The sequence below is a fragment of the Bos indicus x Bos taurus genome, chromosome 7 (assembly GCF_003369695.1).
Source record: "Bos indicus x Bos taurus breed Angus x Brahman F1 hybrid chromosome 7, Bos_hybrid_MaternalHap_v2.0, whole genome shotgun sequence".
NCBI lineage: Eukaryota > Metazoa > Chordata > Mammalia > Artiodactyla > Bovidae > Bos > Bos indicus x Bos taurus.
Genome location: NC_040082.1, coordinates 79,750,492 through 79,769,487, shown reverse-complemented (window position 1 = coordinate 79,769,487; position 18,996 = coordinate 79,750,492). Strand labels below are relative to the sequence as shown.

At 40.6% G+C, this 18,996-nt stretch overlaps 1 protein-coding gene across 2 annotated transcripts in view; it reads right to left on the bottom strand.

Moving 5' to 3' along the window:
* SNX24 (sorting nexin 24) overlaps positions 1 to 18,996 on the bottom strand; it is a 172,049-nt gene that overhangs the window by 59,648 nt on the left and 93,405 nt on the right. For both annotated transcript variants that reach the window (XM_027546974.1, XM_027546975.1), the window contains exon 2: positions 17,358 to 17,441. In XM_027546974.1, the coding sequence (XP_027402775.1) occupies positions 17,358 to 17,441 (84 nt within the window). The remainder of the gene's footprint in view (positions 1 to 17,357; positions 17,442 to 18,996) is intronic.

Here is an 18,996-nt window from a genome sequence, read left to right as displayed (position 1 = left end):
ATGCCATATGAACTAGACCACATCATATGGAGGGTTTCTTTAAAGTTCTATAATAAAAAGAACTTTAAAAAAAAAAAAAAAAAGACTGATCCTTCCAATATTCCTAAGCATTAGGTCTAAATTTTGCTCACAAAAACTGAGTGATGGTTCTCAGCTAAAGGGTTCTCTGGCCTTTCTGGGCAGCAGTTTTAAGGGACTATATAAATAAAGGAAAATTCTTTTGGAAGTTGAGTTAGAGCTGCCTGTTGCAGGTTCCTACTACCACATCCTGCTGCTGCTGCTACTGCTGCTAAGTCGCTTCAGTCGTGTCCGACGCTGTGCGAGCCCATAGACAGCAGCCCACCAGGCTCCCCCGTCCCTAGGATTCTCCAGGCAAGAACACTGGAGTGGGTTGCCATTTCCTTCTCCAATGCATGAAAGTGAAAAGTGAAAGTGAAGTTGCTCAGTCGTCTCCGACTCTTAGTGACTCCATGGACTGCGGCCCACCAGGCTCCTCTGTCCATGGGATTTTCCAGGCAAGAGTGCTGGAGTGGGGTGCCATTGCCTTCTCCACCACATCCTAAACCTGTGAATATTATCTTATAGGGCCAGCTACTACTGTGTATATCTGATTACGTGATATTACCATGGAGAGATTATCCTAGATTATACAGGTGGGCTCAATGTAATCGTAAGGCTCCTGATAAGAGGGAAGCAGGAGGACCAGAATCAGAGAATGGAAGATGATACATGACTGGTTTAGGTGACAAAGTAAAGGTCATGAGCCCAGGTGACCTCTGGAAGCTGAAAAGGGAAAGGAATCAATTACCTCCTACAATCCATTCATATCTTAATTTTAACTCAATGAAACTCAATTTGGATTTCTAACCTTGAGAGGCATAAGATAATAAACTTGTGTTGTTTTAAGTTACTAAGTTTATGCTAACTTCTTACAGCAGCAATGCATAAAAAACTAACACACTGCCTCTAAAGTGGAAATATTTTAATGCTCTAATTTTAAAACTTGGAAACCCAACTAAACTGCCCCTTTACATGAGAAGAAATGGCATAATGACCTCTAAGAAAATATTAATACATACAGCAGCTAAACCCCAGGATCTAAAACTGTAATAAAAATTTTTTCTCATTCATAAGCATATATTCACCACTAACCAGTCTAGGCTGAAAGAAGGAATCTTGTGCAATTAAAAGATCAGTGCTTCTAGTTCAAAGTGTTAGGCTGAGCCTGTGTTTGCTTCCTTCATTCACACCTGAAGTGCTGCTAACAGGGTAAAAGTGCTAGCTGCAAACCCAAATCTATCCTTCTTCTCTTGCTCATCAAACTCCTAAGTTATTGGAAATAATACTGTATTCAGCTAAATTCAGCTTTAATTTCCCACATCCCCCTGCAAAGAGTGGGGGCCAAAGGTAATCAGAAGTCATAAAGAAAAGTTTTCCATAAATACTAAGTGCAGCACACTCAGCTGACTTGCAGCAGCTGTCTTATTTCCCCTTTAGCTCTTCCTCCCTAGAAGGTGACTGTGATGGCTGGAGCTGCCATGACCATCTGCCACCATGAAGTGAGAGTTCTGAAGATGGAAGACAGGTGTCCAGATGACTGAGCAGAAAAAATAGTCAGTACCTGAGCACCTCCTAGAGCTGCCACAACAACCTGACTTGTTTTTTAAGACAAAAACAAAAAGTCCCCCCACCCTCCTATTTTAAAGTTACTGGCATGTGGACTTTCTGTTTCATAGACCTGAATTTAATCCTGGTAGACACTAAAAAAAGAATGCCAATGGAAATAGGACTCACAATAACACAGAGAACAGGGCAAGGAGGAAGGAGCAATCACCAAGCAAGAGATTAACAGCTTTGTAAAAGATAGAAAGCAGGAGCATGATGCTAAAGAAAAGGCTGGAGCAGAGGAAGCCCCAACCCAGACCTCCTCAAGAAGTAGACTGCAAAGGGTCTGGATGTCAGTCTTCTCAGAAGCCTGAGAGGCTGTGTGCTCAGGACTGGCGTTAAGAGGAGGAGGGAACAAGAAGCGGGACAGACTATGTTTTAGTCTGTGCCAAAGACCACAGAGATAAATAGCAGTCCAGTGTTATCCCTAAGCATGCACACCCCTATTCTATAAAAAACGGTGTCATAGAGAACATACTTGTGGACACAGTGGGAGAAGGAGAGGGTAGGATGAATTGAGAGAGTAGCACTGAAACATATATATGTATGTAAAATAGCCGGGAGAAGGCAATGGCACCCCACTCCAGTACTGTTGCCTGGAAAATCCCATGGACGGAGGAGCCTGGTGGGCTGAAGTCCACAGGGTCACTAAGAATCGGACACGACTGAGTGACTTCACTTTGACTTTCCACCTTCATGTACTGGAGAAGGAAATGGCGACCCACTCCAGTGCTCTTGCCTGGAGAATCCCATGGACAGAGAAGCCTGGTAGGCTGCAGTCCATGGGGTCGCACAGAGTCGGACACGGATGAAGTGACTTAGCAGCAGCAGCAAAATAGATAGCCGGTAGGAATTTGCTGTATAACAGAAGGAGCTCAACCTGGTGCTCTGCAATGACCTAGAGGGGTGGGGTGGGGTGGGGGTGGGTGGGAGGTTCAAGAGGGAGGGAACATATGTATACTTATGGCTGATTCACACTCTTGTACAGCAGAAACCAACATAACATTGTAAAGCAATTATCCTCCAATGAGAAATAAATTAAAAAAAAAAAAAAAAGAGGGTCAGCATTCCTAAGGAAATTTCATGAAATGTTTGGGTTGAAGAAGGGTGTTTGCCATTCTGGTCATTCTGGTTTTCATGAAGTTCCCAGCCTAGAATCTGCCTCTCTCCCCTCATTCCCTATAATGAAGCCCTTCAGTTGACAAACACCCTACAGAGGGACCAGACTTATGCATTCAAAGTGGAGGAAGCAGTGACAAATACCTAGAATAATTCATCTAACTGGATGGACAATCAAGGATTGCTTTCATAGCAGAGCAAGCACTACAAAGGAGAAAGGATAAGAAAAAACAAATGGAGCAACTAATCCCAAAAGGAACATAAATCAAATAATAGAAGAGATCTTTAAAAATTCTATTTAGTATCTGCAGAGAGATTTGAGAAGATAATGCTCCTATTAAACAGGAACAGTTAGTTGCAATGAAAAGGAAATAATCAGAGAAAAAAGATTTCAGAACTTAAAGAACATGACAGAAATTAATAAATTAAAAGAGGCAGAATATAAAATCATGGAAGTCTCTCAAAGCGCAGAATAAACAAAATGAGAGAAAAGGTAGGTGAAAAGATAAAACACATATAGGATTAATCCAGGGGATTTAATAGGAAAGTAATGAAGAGTAAAAGACAGTTTCAAAGAAAAAAGTTTTTCTATGACCTAATATATGTCTCCAGATTAAGAACCCACTGCCAGCATAATGTATAAAAAGAATCTACATTTACTGACATTCATCTGTTGAGATTTAAGAATATCAAGGAAAAAGAGAAGACAGAGAGAAAAACATTAGTTGGCAAATAAAGGAAGCAGAGCCACAATGGCAACCGACTTGTCATCAGCAATAATGAATGCTAGAACAATGCTTCAAAGATCTAATTCGATATAGATTTCTATAACTAGCATATCATCAATAAAGTGTGAGAGAAGGTTTACCTGCCCTTCCTTCTTCACACAGAAGTAAACATGCAATTCCAGAAAACTGAGAAATTAAATCAAGGAAGAGGAAAAATGGTATCAGGACTCCTAACTCTGTGCCATCAGCATGGCAAGGGGAAGTCCAAGGGCAGCTGTGCACAGCAGGCCTGAGAACTATCTGTCTAGGTTAGAGCAGAAGGTCAGAGCCCTTGGACAAGGCAACTGCCCGGAAGAAGGCTGACTCCATGCAAGAGACAGCATGGGTAAGACGGACAAATTCAAGATCTGTTAAAGTACATTATTCTTTGGTCTATCAGAAAAAAATAAAAAATAAAAGGAAGTACCAGGGAAAACAAAGAGGCCTGAAGAAGGTCATGGGACAGAAGACACCAAGCTCCTCCTCCGTGTTAGAGACGCTCTGGCCTTTGTGAGGCTTCCCGGAAAGACAAAAAACAAGAAATGAGTTAATAAAGCAGGGTGAAGGCAGACAATAACAGATGGTGTGTGCACCGGGGAAGGGCCTGTGTTAGGTGAGAATGTCTGAGGAGCCATTTGAAGCATGCTGGGAGGGAGCCACCAGGTAAGGGAACTGGAGAAGGAACGTTCCAGCAGAAGCAGAGCAATGGAAAGGGAGGACCAAGGACCAAGCCTGTTGTTCAAAAAGCTGAGGCCGAGAGGCAGCAGAATCAGACAGTGTAGGGCCTTGGAGGTGACGGTGGGAACTGGACTGTCATTTCACGTGGGAAACACAGTGTTTTAAACAAGGGAATGACTTGATATAATTTTTACTTTAAAGAGATTATGCTAGATTCTATGAGCAAGATGGACTGTAGGGGGTGGGATCACAGCAGGCAGATCAGTTAGCAGTTCCTATGGAAGTCCAGGCAAGGACGGTGATGGGGACGATGGTCCTGGCAGTGGAGTGGGGAGAAGCTGAAGGCTGGGAGAGGACGTGGAAAGTGGAGGTGGGTAGAATGACTCCCTGACCCTGAGTCTTTTGGGTTTCTGACCTTATCTGGCAGCATCCTGTTTACTAAAAGGTGGTAGAATGCCAGGTTTAGAGTAGGTGGCAGAGAACACTACTTGCCTCCCCAAAGCGACTGTTCTGTAGAACCCTGAAGTTCTACAGAACAGAACTCCTGATTTTCAGCTGAGTACATGACTGCCCAGAATAAAGACTACATCTCCCAATCTCCCTAGAAGCTACGTGTAGCTGAATGACTGAATTCTGGACAAAGGCAAGTAACGTTTGTGCAACTTTCAGGAAGTATTCTTTCTTTTTTTTTTTTTTTTAAAGAAAAAAAGCTTTTAAAAATGAATTTATTTATGTATTTTTGGCTGAGCTGGTCTTGCTGCTGCCTGGACTTTTCTCTATTGCGGTGAGCAGGGGCTTCTCTCTAGTTGTGATGCACAGGTTTCTCACTGAACAGCTTCTCTTGTATGGAGCACAGGCTATAGATTGCACAGGCTTCGGTAGTTGCAGTTCCCAGGCTCTGGAGCACAGGCTCAATTGTTGTGGCACACAGGCTTAGGTGGTCTGTGGCAGGTGGGATCTTCCTGGATCAGGGATCGAACTTGTGTCTCTTGCATTGGCAGGTGGATTCTTTACTACTGAGCCACCAGGGAAGCCCAAGAAGTGTTCTTACGGGGAAGGACTATTCCTTCTTTCCTTTCCTTCTTCCTGCTGGCACCCATGTAAGGGCTAGACCCAGAGCAGTCACCTCCTACCATGAGACAGAAGCGATGTGTTGAGAAGAGGAAAGTCATAAAAGCCGGGGTCCCTGAGGCTCATGTAACTGTTACATTAGCCCTAGTCATTACATAAGGGAAAAATAAAGGAGTATGTGTTACGGTAAACATTATTTTGGTTCTAGAGTCACTTGCAGCAAAATCACACATCACATGAGTAAGGATATGGCTGGTACTGTAGGCCGCCTATCCAATATTCACTTCCTCCTCCTTCTTGTAAAACAAAACAAAACACAAACGCTTAGTGACTATAAATCCTAATTTTCCCGGTTCCTTGGTAATTAGGATTGCCATGTGATGAAGCTGTTAATGAAATGTAGTGTAGGGGGTGTGCTGCTGGCTCAGTGGTGAAGAATCCACGTGTTAACACAGGAGACACAGGTGTGACCCATGTGCTGCAGGGACAACTAAGCCTGTGTGCCACAACCACGGAGCCTGTGCCTCAGAGCCTGGGAGCCACAACTACAGAAAGCCCACACAGCAGTGAAGACCCAGCACAGCCAAAATAAATAATCAAAACTAAAAAAGACAATAAAACAAACAAATAAAAACAGAAATGTAGCGTTAGTCCACTGAGTAGGTCTCTTTTCCTCAAAAAAAGAGAAAAGGCTTTTCTTCCTACCAGAAACATGGAAGTAATGCTGGAGGGATAGCAGCTATGTTGGAACCAGAGGGTGAAAGTCACGTGCTAAGGTGAAGACAGTAAAGCAGAAAGATAAAAGGAGCTTGAAACATGGATATGGTAGAATTGCTACATCAACTTGGACTACCTGCCTTTAGTTTTCTTGCAATATGAGAATTATTAATCTCTTACTTGTTTAAGAAATTTGGTCAAGTTTCTATCATATCCAAGAAAACATATTCCTAACACAAAGGACAGCATATTAAAAAGCAGAGACATTACTCTGCCAACAAAGGTCCATCTAGTCAAGGCTATGGTTTTTCCAGTGGTCATGTATGGATGTGAGAGTTGGACTGTGAAGAAAGCTGAGCACCGAAGAATTGATGCTTTTGAACTGTGGTGTTGGAGAAGACTCTTGAGAGTCCCTTGGACTGCAAGGAGATCCAACCAGTCCATCCCAAAGGAGATCAGTCCTGGGTGTTCATTGGAAGGACTGATGTTGAAGCTGAAACTCCAATACTTTGGCCACCTGATGCGGAGAGTTGACTCATTGGAAAAGACTCTGATGCTGGGAGGGATTGGGGGCAGGAGGAGAAGGGGACGGCAGAGGATGAGATGGCTGGATGGCATCACTGACTCAATGGACGTGAGTCTCAGTGAACTCCAGGAGTTGGTGATGGACAGGGAGGCCTGGCGTGCTGCAGTTCATGAGGTCGCAAAGAGTCGGACACAACTGAGCGACTGAACTGAACACAAAGGAATCAATTGTTCCATTTTTGTGATTTCAAGTCAGTATCCAAGCAGAGATAATGCGTAGGCAGTTGGATATGGGTCTGTAAACTGTGAGGGAGAATATTTGAGTGATACTGGTTCCAAATAGGAAAAGGAGTACGTCAAGGCTGTATATTGTCACCCTGTTTATTTAACTTATATGCAGAGTACATCATGAGAAACGCTGGACTGGAAGAACCACAAGCTGGAATCAAGATTGCCAGGAGAAATATCAATAACCTCAGATATGCAGATGATACCACCCTTACGGCAGAAAGTGAAGAGGAACTAAAAAGCCTCTTGATGGACGTGAATCTGGGTGAACTCCAGGAGTTGGTGATAGACAGGGAGGCCTGGCGTGCTGCAGTTCATGGGTCGCAAAGAGTCAGACACAACTGAGTGACTGAACTGAACTGAACTGAGAGGTACAGAGCTAGATGCCATGACATTGGGAATTAGATACATAGAAAAGGGCTGTGAGGGGCAGAATCCTGAGAAGCTCCCAAGACCTTGCCTCCTTTTACATGTCTGTAAAATTCCTTCCTTGGATCTTGAGAGGACCAGTAAATGAGGTAAGACAGTCACTCCTCTGACTGGGTTCCACTCCATGAGACCCAGTCCTAGCAGAGGCCTGGATTGGAAGAAGTGAGCTGTGAGAAATAACAGGGACACATGGCTAGGATTTTAGGATGGCCTCGAGGAGCTGAGAACAGTCCCTGGCTAACAGTCAGCAAGAAAAGGGACTTCAGTCCTACAACCACAAGGAACTGACTTCCACTCATATGAGGATAGGACAGTAAAGACGACCCTGAGCTGCAGATGAGACCACAGCCTTGGCTGCCTCTGATTTCAGCCCCATGAGACCACAAGCAGAGAATCTGCTTGTGCCCAGACTCCTGATCCATGGGAGCTCTGAGGTAACAAATTATCTGTTAAAGATGCTAAGTTTGTGGCCACTATATGCTGCAGTAGAAAACTAATGCAAAGGCCTTGGTCTGAGACACCCAACTCTGAGGGGCAGAGAAAAGAGGCTAGACAAGCAGTGAGGAGGCAGTGAAATGGTAAGCTGAGTTAAGAAAGTGTTTCTAGAAGAGACACGATAAGACTGTGCAGACACTACAAAGTCAGAAACACCAGTAAGCAGGAAGGCAGAGACTCCTCTTCCCAGGAATCATACTGAGAGAGGAGAGCAAGGCAGTGAACATAGCAGGGAAGCATGGAGTCAAAGTGGGTTCTATTATGTTCAATGGGAAATATTATAACATATTCATTTATTGATGAGACTGATTCAGTCCTGGGTGGGATGAAAGGAATAACTGATGAATATCTGTAAGGGAATAAACATATACCTCATCACTACACTATCTGAGGCATTTCTCAAACAAGAACAAAGCCAAAAAATGCTAATTATCCTGTGGTAATAAGCTTCTTAAGTTTTACTTTAAACATGAAGAAATTTCCTTTAACACAACTGAACCACAACATTTCTTATGTTTCAGAATAGAAAATCAACTCCATTATCTGTCTCTCTCTCTCCTTCTTAAAAAAAAAAATCTTGAGGATATAGTACTGAAAAGATTTTCCCTTTTTATTTATGTCAGAAGTACTGAGGAAGCCGATCATCGTAGTTGCTGGGCTCAGTGACAGCATTTGTAGGTGAGTAATGAATGGCTCGAGATGAGGAGAGACAAACCCAAGACAATATGTTTCCAGGAGGGCTCAGCTGCTTACAAGAAAAACACTCTTCTGCAGCTCCATCCGATGATTAACTGTCCAGGCCAGGCTATGTCCAGACCAACCGCCTTTCTGATCCCCACAGATAGCAACCAGATTCCACGATGCCACAAACACAATCCCCCTCTGCCTGGCAAGACCACTCCCTTCCCTTTTCATACTGTTAAAGGACTTTACACAGAACTTACCCCACAAAGACCTGCCATATGTACACTGGTGATAGCAGCCATTTTCCACCAAAAGGAACAGAAATACTTTCCCCAAGCATGGGAATAAAATGATGAAAAGGAAAAAAATGTTAGAGAAAGAAGTGGGGAACATTTCTTGGTGGGTAGGGGGTGGGCATTCAGTCTTTTACTCCATGTTGTCATCCTATCGTCTCAGGGTTCCCTTGAAGGACAGTTCACAAGGTGCTACACCCCCAGTTTAACCCCATATGGCAGTTTTTTTGGTCCTTCTGAATCATGGACTTTGTTAAATTAAATATGAGAAGGCAATAGTCTACACAAGCCAAAAGTAGGCAGGCACAAGAACTTGTTCATTTAGGAAGGAACCAGCACCAGATTTCCTGGAAACCCTTTTTTTTTTTTTTTTTCCCTAAAAGAACTTGAGGTCATTTGTCACTTTTATTTTATTTATTTATTTTTATTTTTTAAAATTTAATTTAATTTTATTTTATTTTTAAACTTTATACTATTGTATTGGTTTTGCCAAATATCAAAATGAATCCGCCACAGGTATACATGTGTTCCCCATCCTGAACTCTCCTCCCTCCTCCCTCCCCATACCATCCCTCCGGGTCATCCCAGTGCACCAGCCCCAAGCATCCAGTATCATGCATTTGTGAATTAAAGGCTGGTTGAGAATGGACAGGAAACAGCTGGGAAGGCCACGCGAACTGTGTCTAGCAGTTTGCCAGGCGGGGATGTTTACTCTCCACACCGAGGATTTGGGCCAAGGAAGGCAGAGCTGCTTTCGAGGACCCAACACTGACAGTGCAAACACCTTGGCTGCAGAGGGGCAGAGCCTGGGCTAGGGGGAGCGTGGAGAAGGCTCTTGTCTTACCCTGTCACAGCCTGGGTCTGAGCCATAAGGAGAGAACCCTACAACTTTTGTTTTAAGATATTATGCTAAGAGGGTACCTTCCCAGGTGGCACAGTGGTAAAGAATCCACCTGCCATGCTGGAGATGTGGATTCGATCCCTGGGTCAGGAAGATCCCCTGGAGGAGGGCATGGCGACCCACTCCAGTATTCTTGCCTGGGAAATCCCATGGACAGAGGAGCCTGGAGAGCTACAGTCCACGGGGTCACTAAGAGTCGGACACGACTGAGCAACTGAGCACGCACATGCATGCTAAGAGTGACCAGAGAAGAACAGGGTGGGGGTCTGTTTTGGGTTCAGTGTGGTGGTTGTGCTTTCCCACCCAGGACTAGCAGACCTATAGAACAGAAGCAAGTGTAACCTTGGGGTTAAGCGAAAGTGAAAGGAACTTGCTCAGTCGTGTCCGACTCTTCGTGACTCCATGGACTGTAGCCTGCCAGGCTCCTCCGTTCATGGGATTTTCTGGGCAAGAGCACTGGAGTGGGTTGCCATTGCCTTCTCCAGCAGATCTTCCCGACCCAGGGACTGAACCTGGGTCTCTCACATTGTAGGCAGACGCTTTACCATCTGAGCCACCAGGGAAGTGGTTAGACTTACCATAAACTAAACTCCCACAATAAAAACTGTTCTTGTTGACCAAATATTTCTCCAGTCATTCATAAAAATGCATAATGTTCTCCAAATATCTCATTTGCCAAATACTTAGTTAATGCCTAATATGTGCCCAACACTAACAGTGAGGAATATATAAAAGACATGGTTCCTATTTTTATTTATTCATTCATTTTGTTCCTTCTAGTTTTCTTTGAGATTTTAGTGACATATAGCACTATGTAAGTTTAGGGTGTACAGTACAATGATTTTACTTACCTACATCATGAAATGGTTGCCACAATAAGTTCAGTGACTATCTATCATCTAATATAGATATAAAATTAAAGAAATAAAAAAATATTTTTCCTTGTGATGGAACTTTTAGGATTTAATCTCTTAACAATGTTCATATATAATGTAAGCAGTATTGATTATATTTATCATAATGTACATTATATCCCTAGTACTTATTTATTTTATAACTGGAAGTTTGTTTCTTTTGACTACCTTTATCCAATTCTATTTCCCCCAACACACTCCCTGACCTTGCACCCACCCCCACCTCTGGCAACCACAAATTTGACTTCTTTTCTATGAGTTTGTTTTTGAAGTATAATTCAGCTACAAACACTATCTTAGTTCCTAGTACTGACTGGATATTTCTATGCAATATAAAATGATCACCTGGATAGTCTAGTTAAGGACACAGTTCTTAGTTTTTAAAAATGTATCTTTTAGTTAGATAAAACTTAGGGATAACTAAATTTTAATTGGGACGTCCCTGGTGGCTCAGATAGTAAAGAATCTGTTTGCACTGCAGGAGACCTGGGTTCAATCCCTGGGTCAGAGAGATCTCCTGGAGAAAGGAATGGCTACTCATTCCAGTATTCCTTCCTGGAAAATTCCATGGACAGAGGATCCTGGTAGGTTGTAGTCCATGGGGTCAGAAAGAATCAGATATGACTGAGTGACTAACACAACAAAAAAGTTTAAATTATCTCATAGCCATTTTTAATTTAAGTAGAAATCTCTATTCTAAAAGGGAAAGGAGTTCCAAGGACAGAGAGATTCAGGAATAAAAGAAACTCACCTTGAAGAAGAACCTGAAATGTTTCAGTTTTATTTAAACAGATGAGAACACAGAGGGAAAGCAGTATGGCAAAGTCAGAGAGGCAGTGATCTTCATATACTGCGTTGATGGGGAAGACTGGCTTGGCTGCCACTACCATTTTCTTAGGAGAAGCAGTGAGCAATACAGCTGGCCAGTAAAGGGGTATATGGTAGATAGAATCCTGGTCTTCCCAAAGATGTCCACGTCCTAATCCCTAGAACCTCTAAATATATTACCTTACGGGTGTGATTAAAACAAGTACTTACAGATGGGAAGACTGGGCTTCCCTGATGGCTCAGCAGGTAAAGAATCTACCTGCCAATGCAGGAGATGCAGGTTCAACCCCTGGGTCAGGAAGATTCCCTGGAGAAGGGAATGGCTACCCACTCCAGTATTCTTGCCTGGACAATCCCATGGACAGAGGAGCCTGGAGGGCTACAATCCACGGGGTCGCAAAGAGTCAGACACAACTGGGCAACCAAGCACATCCAGGTAGCCCAGATGTAATCTCAAGGGGGAGGCAGAAGTGTCTAGGTCAGAGAGAGGAGATGTGATGACAGGAAATGTGACAATGGAAACAGAAGATGTGCTTTCTGACTTTGAAGACAGAAGAAGGCCATGAAAAGTGACAGCCTCTAGAGGCTGGAAAAGGCAAGGAAACGGATTCTCTTCTAGAGCCCCCCAGAACAAACAAACCCCTACTGACACATTCAAAGTGAAATAACAAATGTCTTAAGCCACTAAGTTTGTGATGATTTGGTACAACAGTAACAGAAAACTAACGCAGAGTTTAAGATTTCTGGTTTTGAAAGTCAATGTGCGTTTCATCGAGTTGGTAGATAATACAGGCACATTTCAATGTTTTTGAGCTAAAAAATGAAGATGAAAACAGTGCTTTAGGAAGATTATCTGTACCAGAGGATGAATAAAAGGAAAAGGATCTGAAACAGTTAAGAAAGACATGAAGTAACAAGACACTGAATTGAGACGATAAGAGCAGAAAATGAAAAATTAAATGGCACATATTATATTAGTTTGGAAGAATGAATCAATAGGCTTGTTGACACTCTGGAAATGAAAGAGAAGAGAAAGGTAGGAAAGACTTTCAAGGTTTCAAACCTTGTGGCTTCAGTCTGTGTGATGGGGGTAATATAGGGAGGGTTATGTCTAAGAGATGCCTTTAAAAACGGAACCACACAATAGGAATTCTCAAGCTTCATTGAGCATGAAGGTCATCTGGGATGCTGGTTTAATGCAGATTTCTGGGCTCCATCACAGAGATTCAATTCAGCATGCCTGGTGGTGCCCAGGAATCTGCAATTTAATAAACATTTGTTTGGATTCAAGTCATCCAAAATTCATAGTTTAAAAAATTAACCAATCAAGAAAAATTAAAAGAAAGTGAAATCGAATTCTTCCAGAGTGCTGGAAGAAAAACCAATCTTACATAAAATCTGAAAGAGCGAAAATAGACATATATTTGAGATCATAAAAATGTTAAACTTTTATAATTTAAGACATTATAGCCAAAATAAAAAAGTCCATAGTGAAAAGTAGTTTCATCAAGTGACTAATATTTTATTAATAGGCTATGCAAAGTAACAAGCAAAAACAAGGGAGGCCCTAGCGGATAAATGGGTAAGCACATAAACGGAATTCCAAAAAGAGGGACTACAATCATAAACGTTAAGAAATACCAATTAAAACAGCAACAAGGCAACACATATTGCTTGCTAAGTAAACAAATACCATGGTAGGGGGGCTAATATTCAAAGCTGATGAGGTAAGTTCATGCTTGCTGGTTGCATTATAAACCAGCTAAAATCATTTTGTAAAAAAATAATTTGGCAATACATAGCCAAAGCTGTAAAAATAGTCATACTCTTTGACAGAGAATGCTCCTTTTGTACTCTAGCTTGAAATCGTCTTGGATATGGGAGGAAAAAAAAACTATATGTAACGAGGAATATCAATCATCAGAAGTTGACCATGTGATGCACACGATTTCATTTAGTCTGTAAAACAATCCTATGCAGTTAGCACTTTCATTGTTCCCATATTAAAATTAGGGAAATGGAGGCACTCAACTTGCTCCAAGGTAAAGGCAGGTTCAGAAACATTCTGCCACCAGAAATTCTACACTTAAGTTTTTATAGCATATTATCACCATGAGGGAATCCTGCAACACAGTAGCATTTGTTCCATTAGAAAATGCAAGAAATTGGGAACAGTAAGGAGATTCCTTAAAAAACTAGGAATAAAACTACAATATGACCCAGCAATCCCAATACTAGGCATATACCCTGAGGAAGCCATAACTGAAAAAGACACGTGTACCTCAGAGTTCACTGCAGCACTATGTACAATAGCTAGGACTTGTAAGCAACCCAGATGTCCACTGACAGATGAATGCATAAAGAAGTTGTGGTATGTATACACAATGGAATATTACTCAGCTATATAAAGGAATGTGTTTGAGTTGGTTCTAATGAGATGGATGAACCTAGAGCCTATTACACAAAGTGAAGTTAGAGAAAGACAAATATCCTATATTAATGCATACATATGGAATCTACAAAGATGGTACTGATGACCCTATTTACAGGGCAGCAACGGAGATGCAGACATACAGAACAGACTTTTGGAGACAGTGGGGGTGGGAGAGGTGAGATAATTCGAGAATATAGCATTTAAACACATTCATAGCTGTATGTAAAGTAGATAGCTAGTGGGAATTTGCTGTGTGACACAGAGAACCCAAAGCTGGTGCTCTGTAACAAGCTAGAGGGGTGGGAGGGGGATGAGGTGGGAGGGAGGTTCCAGAGGGAGGGGACATATGTATACCTATGGGTGATTCATGCTGATGAATGGCAGAAGCCAACACAATAAAGTAAATAATTATCCTCCAAATAAAAATAAAATAAAATTAAAAAAACTGCAAGACAAGGAAGAAAGGAAAACAGTAATTATAGCAGCACAGTAGAAATATATGTGAGTAACAATGGTTTATTTCCCCCACCTCCAAACTTTCTGCAAGACTTAGCTTTATTATCTAAAAAAACTCAGCTTACTTGGCGGGAGGAAAATAAAGCACATAGGAAAGAAAAAAAAAAAAACAAACCTGACTTTTTCAAAAAATTAGAAAGAAATCCTAAGAAAATGTAGAGGATGAGAATGTTTTGAGAGAAGGATAATAATAATTATAGAAAACTATGAGCTTGAGAGAAGTATAATAATCATCTTCAGATAATTAGATAAACTGTCAAATGAGTAACGGTTTTAGTTTGGCTCTAAGTGGGCCTGACAGTAAGCCAGAAGGCATTGTTGTGTGTTTGTGGTAAATGGATATGAACCAAGCATCTATTATTTTAAAGGTACAAAGCACTTATTAATAGTTCATATATGATTTTAGAATTAATTTGGGAACATTGGCTAAAAACTTTTAATAAGTGAGAAATACAAAGTACAGTGTGAGAGAAACCAGGACATTGGCAACAGAGCAAACTGCACCCATTGCAGAAATAATTGAATGTAAAAAAAAAAAAAATAATTGATTTAAAGAGAAAGTATTTTATGTAAAAACAGAACATTCAAAGCACACAACAAAATTCAAACATGGAAACCGGAGTACCAAAATTCTAATAAAAGGATAAATTGTACAACATGGCAGCAATAATCAGTAAAGCTTGTGTATTCTGATTAAATTTTTGCCCATGTCAATCCTCCTTAACAAACAACTTTACAGTCAGGATTACAGATTTATATTTATTTTTACACCCTGTCTTTATTTGCACTTCATTGCTTTTTAGTTACTTTTTTGCCAAATCTAATACAATTAAAATGGGACAAATAAAGGGGACTTCTAACAGCCACTTTCTGCTCTATAAAACATACAATTCAGTGTCTCCCCACTAAAAAACTCTGCTGCACAATGTTATTTTTTTCTCCAAATCCCTGTAATCATGTTTTAACGAGGCTGCTAAAAACATGCAAAATTGAGAGATTTGAGAATTTCTATTTTCTCTTAATTCTAATCATCTTGATGATATAATTTCAAGAATAGCTCAAATTATTAACAGAACTACAGAAGTTGAGAGAAGCATCCTAGGAAATCTAGGAATTTTTTTCTGACTCTGAGAATCTAAGACCTTGCCTATAATCACTGGGGAGAGGGTCCTCTTCTGTAGAAGAAAATAAATCGTAATAGAGAAGAGAGCATGAGCGACTCTCCACTGATAAGCAGCATGGGCAGCCTCTTGCTCAGGGCGGGCCTAATTGGCAGTCACCCAGCTGTGCCTCGTGTGGAGTTGGCCCCCAAGTATCTTGGGGGACAGCTGGGCTGTGCTGGGGTCACGGAGACCTGGCAGGGTAGGAAGGAGGCTTGCATGTGACAGGCTGCTGAGTCCAGACTACTGCATCAGAGGCCGGGGACGGGGAGGAATTCAGGTTTTAATTTCATTGTATGGACACATTTCATAAGGTCCCCAGCAGAAATCTCTCTAGAATCTGTTTCCTCAATAAACAAGTGAACAAAACCAGAATTCCTTGAGAAGGAAGTGAAGCCCAGACTCCACGTTTGTTTCTCTGTGAGGCCCTTGGGTGGGGGGAGCTTTTTGTAAAGTCGGCTGGCAATGCCCAGCCTAAGTCTGTGCTTCGCCTGTGCTGTTTCTTGCGGAAGTAAACCTGGATGTAACACAACTTTAAGTAGAAAATTCAGTGTTAATTATCCCTTGCTATCCTAATGGAAAAGTGTACAGATAACTGATAGCTCCTCAAACAAGGGGGGAACGAGGCTTACTCACTTCCCAGTATCATCTGTTTCAAGTTTTTACTCAATACTCTGATTATAAAATAAAAATTTTAAGTTTTAAAAAATGCTACAAAAGAAATGCTACACAGCTTTTAATACAGAGTTAGCCCACTACCACATCATTCACGCACTGATAGTTCCCAGAAAAATTTAAGTTGTCCTTAATGAAATTAAAAGCATAGATTAAATATAATAAAATATATAATAAAAATATAATATATAAAAATATAATTATATATAATATATAATAAAAATATATAATACATAATAAAATAAAATAAATAAAAGCATAGATTATTTCTGAACATACTATCTTTCCATCCAGCTTTTCTCCCCCCATCTAAGTTCTTACCTTGAAGAAATTGAACTGTGCCACACATTTTATATATGTGTATGTATATAATAATACATATTCATATACAGGAAGTATATATACACACATACATATATACATATACAAAGATATGAATATGTATATATGAAAGAAAAATGCTAAAACTGTGTTAACTCATATGTGGTGATTTTCTGGGGAATTTCATGAGATATTTCTAGTTATTAAGGTATTTTAACACTTTAATAATAATTTATAACCTGTGAAATATTAAAATTTGATAGAAAAAAAGAAGTATTCTCTCTTCTACGTTTCACTGACCATTTTTCCAAAACCTCAGCTATTTCTTTTGTATTCTTATTTCTTTTCTCAAAGACTTTAACAAAATGGTTCTGAGAACTGAAAAACCAGTCTTGTAACATGGCCTTGATAATTCAAAAGAAAGCCTTGAGCCCACTTTACATGATCCCCAAACAGTCCTTGAATACAGGAGACATAGATGTCATCTTTTCCAGATATATTTGAGTATAAGTTGATTTTGATAAATTTATTTCTGTAAAATAATCATTTGACTCCCCTCCATTTTTGTAAAGCTTTAAGTATATTTTATGGATAAAACAGGATCTGGGTCTTATTCTTTCTGAACCTACAACACCCAGCATAGTACACTCCAGTTTGCCATCACACATCTATTTATGCAAAAGATCTTAACGGAAAATCCACCTACTCAGAAAGCAGACCTTTGAAACGACTGAACAATTCATTTTAAAAGGAAATTTACTTCATGATAAAAGAAATCATACTGTTCTCAGAACTGTTAAAGCTCTAAGGAACCACAGAAAGCAGTCTTAATGTTATACCATCTGCCCTGTAGAGAAGAGCTGGGGGGAGAAGTTACCTTTTTGTGCAGGGCATGAAATTCGCTGTACCTTTTTTCAACAAAATGTTTTCTTCCATTCATTAGAACTTCTATCTTAAACACCTAAAGGAAAAAAATAAAAAAAGATTAGTTCCACCAGTTCCAAACCCTCAGTTGTCTGATGTGGTAAGTTTGTGACCATGATATATTTCATCCCTTTAATTACAGTAGCTGATCCCCCAAAACCCAGAAGGCTCAGGAGACCCTGGCCCAACAGCACTGATTAATGAGCCCTGGAGCCAAATGCTCACTAACAAATGACAGCAACCCTGCAAATGTGTTTAAAAATAGCGGCAACTTAAATGCCTTCAAATGCTCCTTAACTTTTTAACCAGAGAACACTCCTCTCCTAAAATTTCACTAAATGCATAGGATGGCATCAAAATACAAGTGTGATGCCACAGAAACAGTCTGCCAGAAATCACAGCCCATTATGGGTATTTCAATGACGGCAGTGCTGTGTCATCTTTAAGACAACCAAGCAAACAGTAGTACATTTTAGGTTAATTTCTTTCTAACCTGCATATTCATCTCCAGTCTCAGCTGGGCTTATTCTGCTGTTTGCAAAATGGGGAAAATGTAGTAAAGGTTCGTTTTCCCTGCATGATACGAGTGACAGCTTGTGCTCCCACCTTCAGGAGGTTGAAAGGCCAGCGAAAAGGCTCTCTGGGTGCACTAATTAGTAAGCACTAACATGACACTTTCTTGATTCTTAGGTCATGGGTCAAGACTGGGGACAAGGGATGAGGAATATGGTGAAATGCTCATGAGAACACAACACTAAGGTAGGCGGGGGAAGGATGCTCGGCAGGAGCTGAAGAGCAGATGCTCTGTATTTCCAAGAGTTTGTCTTTGGTTCTGTCTGCTTTGCTGAGGGAAAGTCTGTCATCACCAAGATGAAGGAGAATTGTTCCATGACCTAGTAAGCCTGGTTTCCCATTTCAATTGCCCTTCTGAAGGAAACAAAACTAAAGTTGAGGTCATGTGACACTAAAGAGTGTTAAACACATTCTGCTAACCCTAAAAAGAACTATTTAAGCATATGAGATACAAGATCACACTCCTTCATTATGAAAATACCTCTCTATGGCTCTAAATTTCTGCCTTACATGTAAATATGACTGTTGTGGAAAGCCAGAAATTACATCATCAAACAAAATGTGTTCATATTTTTGTACTTCTTCCAATTAGAAACAAAATCTTCTGTTCCATGACTCGGTTTAAGAAACCTGCTTTTATTAAATAAGTGTTCAATTTTTATCAGTTTAACCAACTGTTCTTTTTTCCTCAAGAAATCCCTCTAAAAAATACTTTTTCTTTGGTGAGTCAGTGAAAATATTTTCTTCAAGAAACATATGCATATGCTTCAGACTCCAAGACATATATACATTATTTTTTAGAAAAAAAATTTGTTTACTAGTTCACTAAAGTAAATCTGTCTTCTTCAAAGACCCTTCAAAGCCAGGAATACAATGAGAAAATCACCCTGGGAAATGCAAACAAAAGAAGCACAGCTTCAACTCAGGGGCTTGGTTAATAGAAATCAGAGTCTCCTTTCTAGAGTCAGGTCTCAGACTTAAATCAGGACAATGTGGGAGCAATGAAAGTACTTTCCATC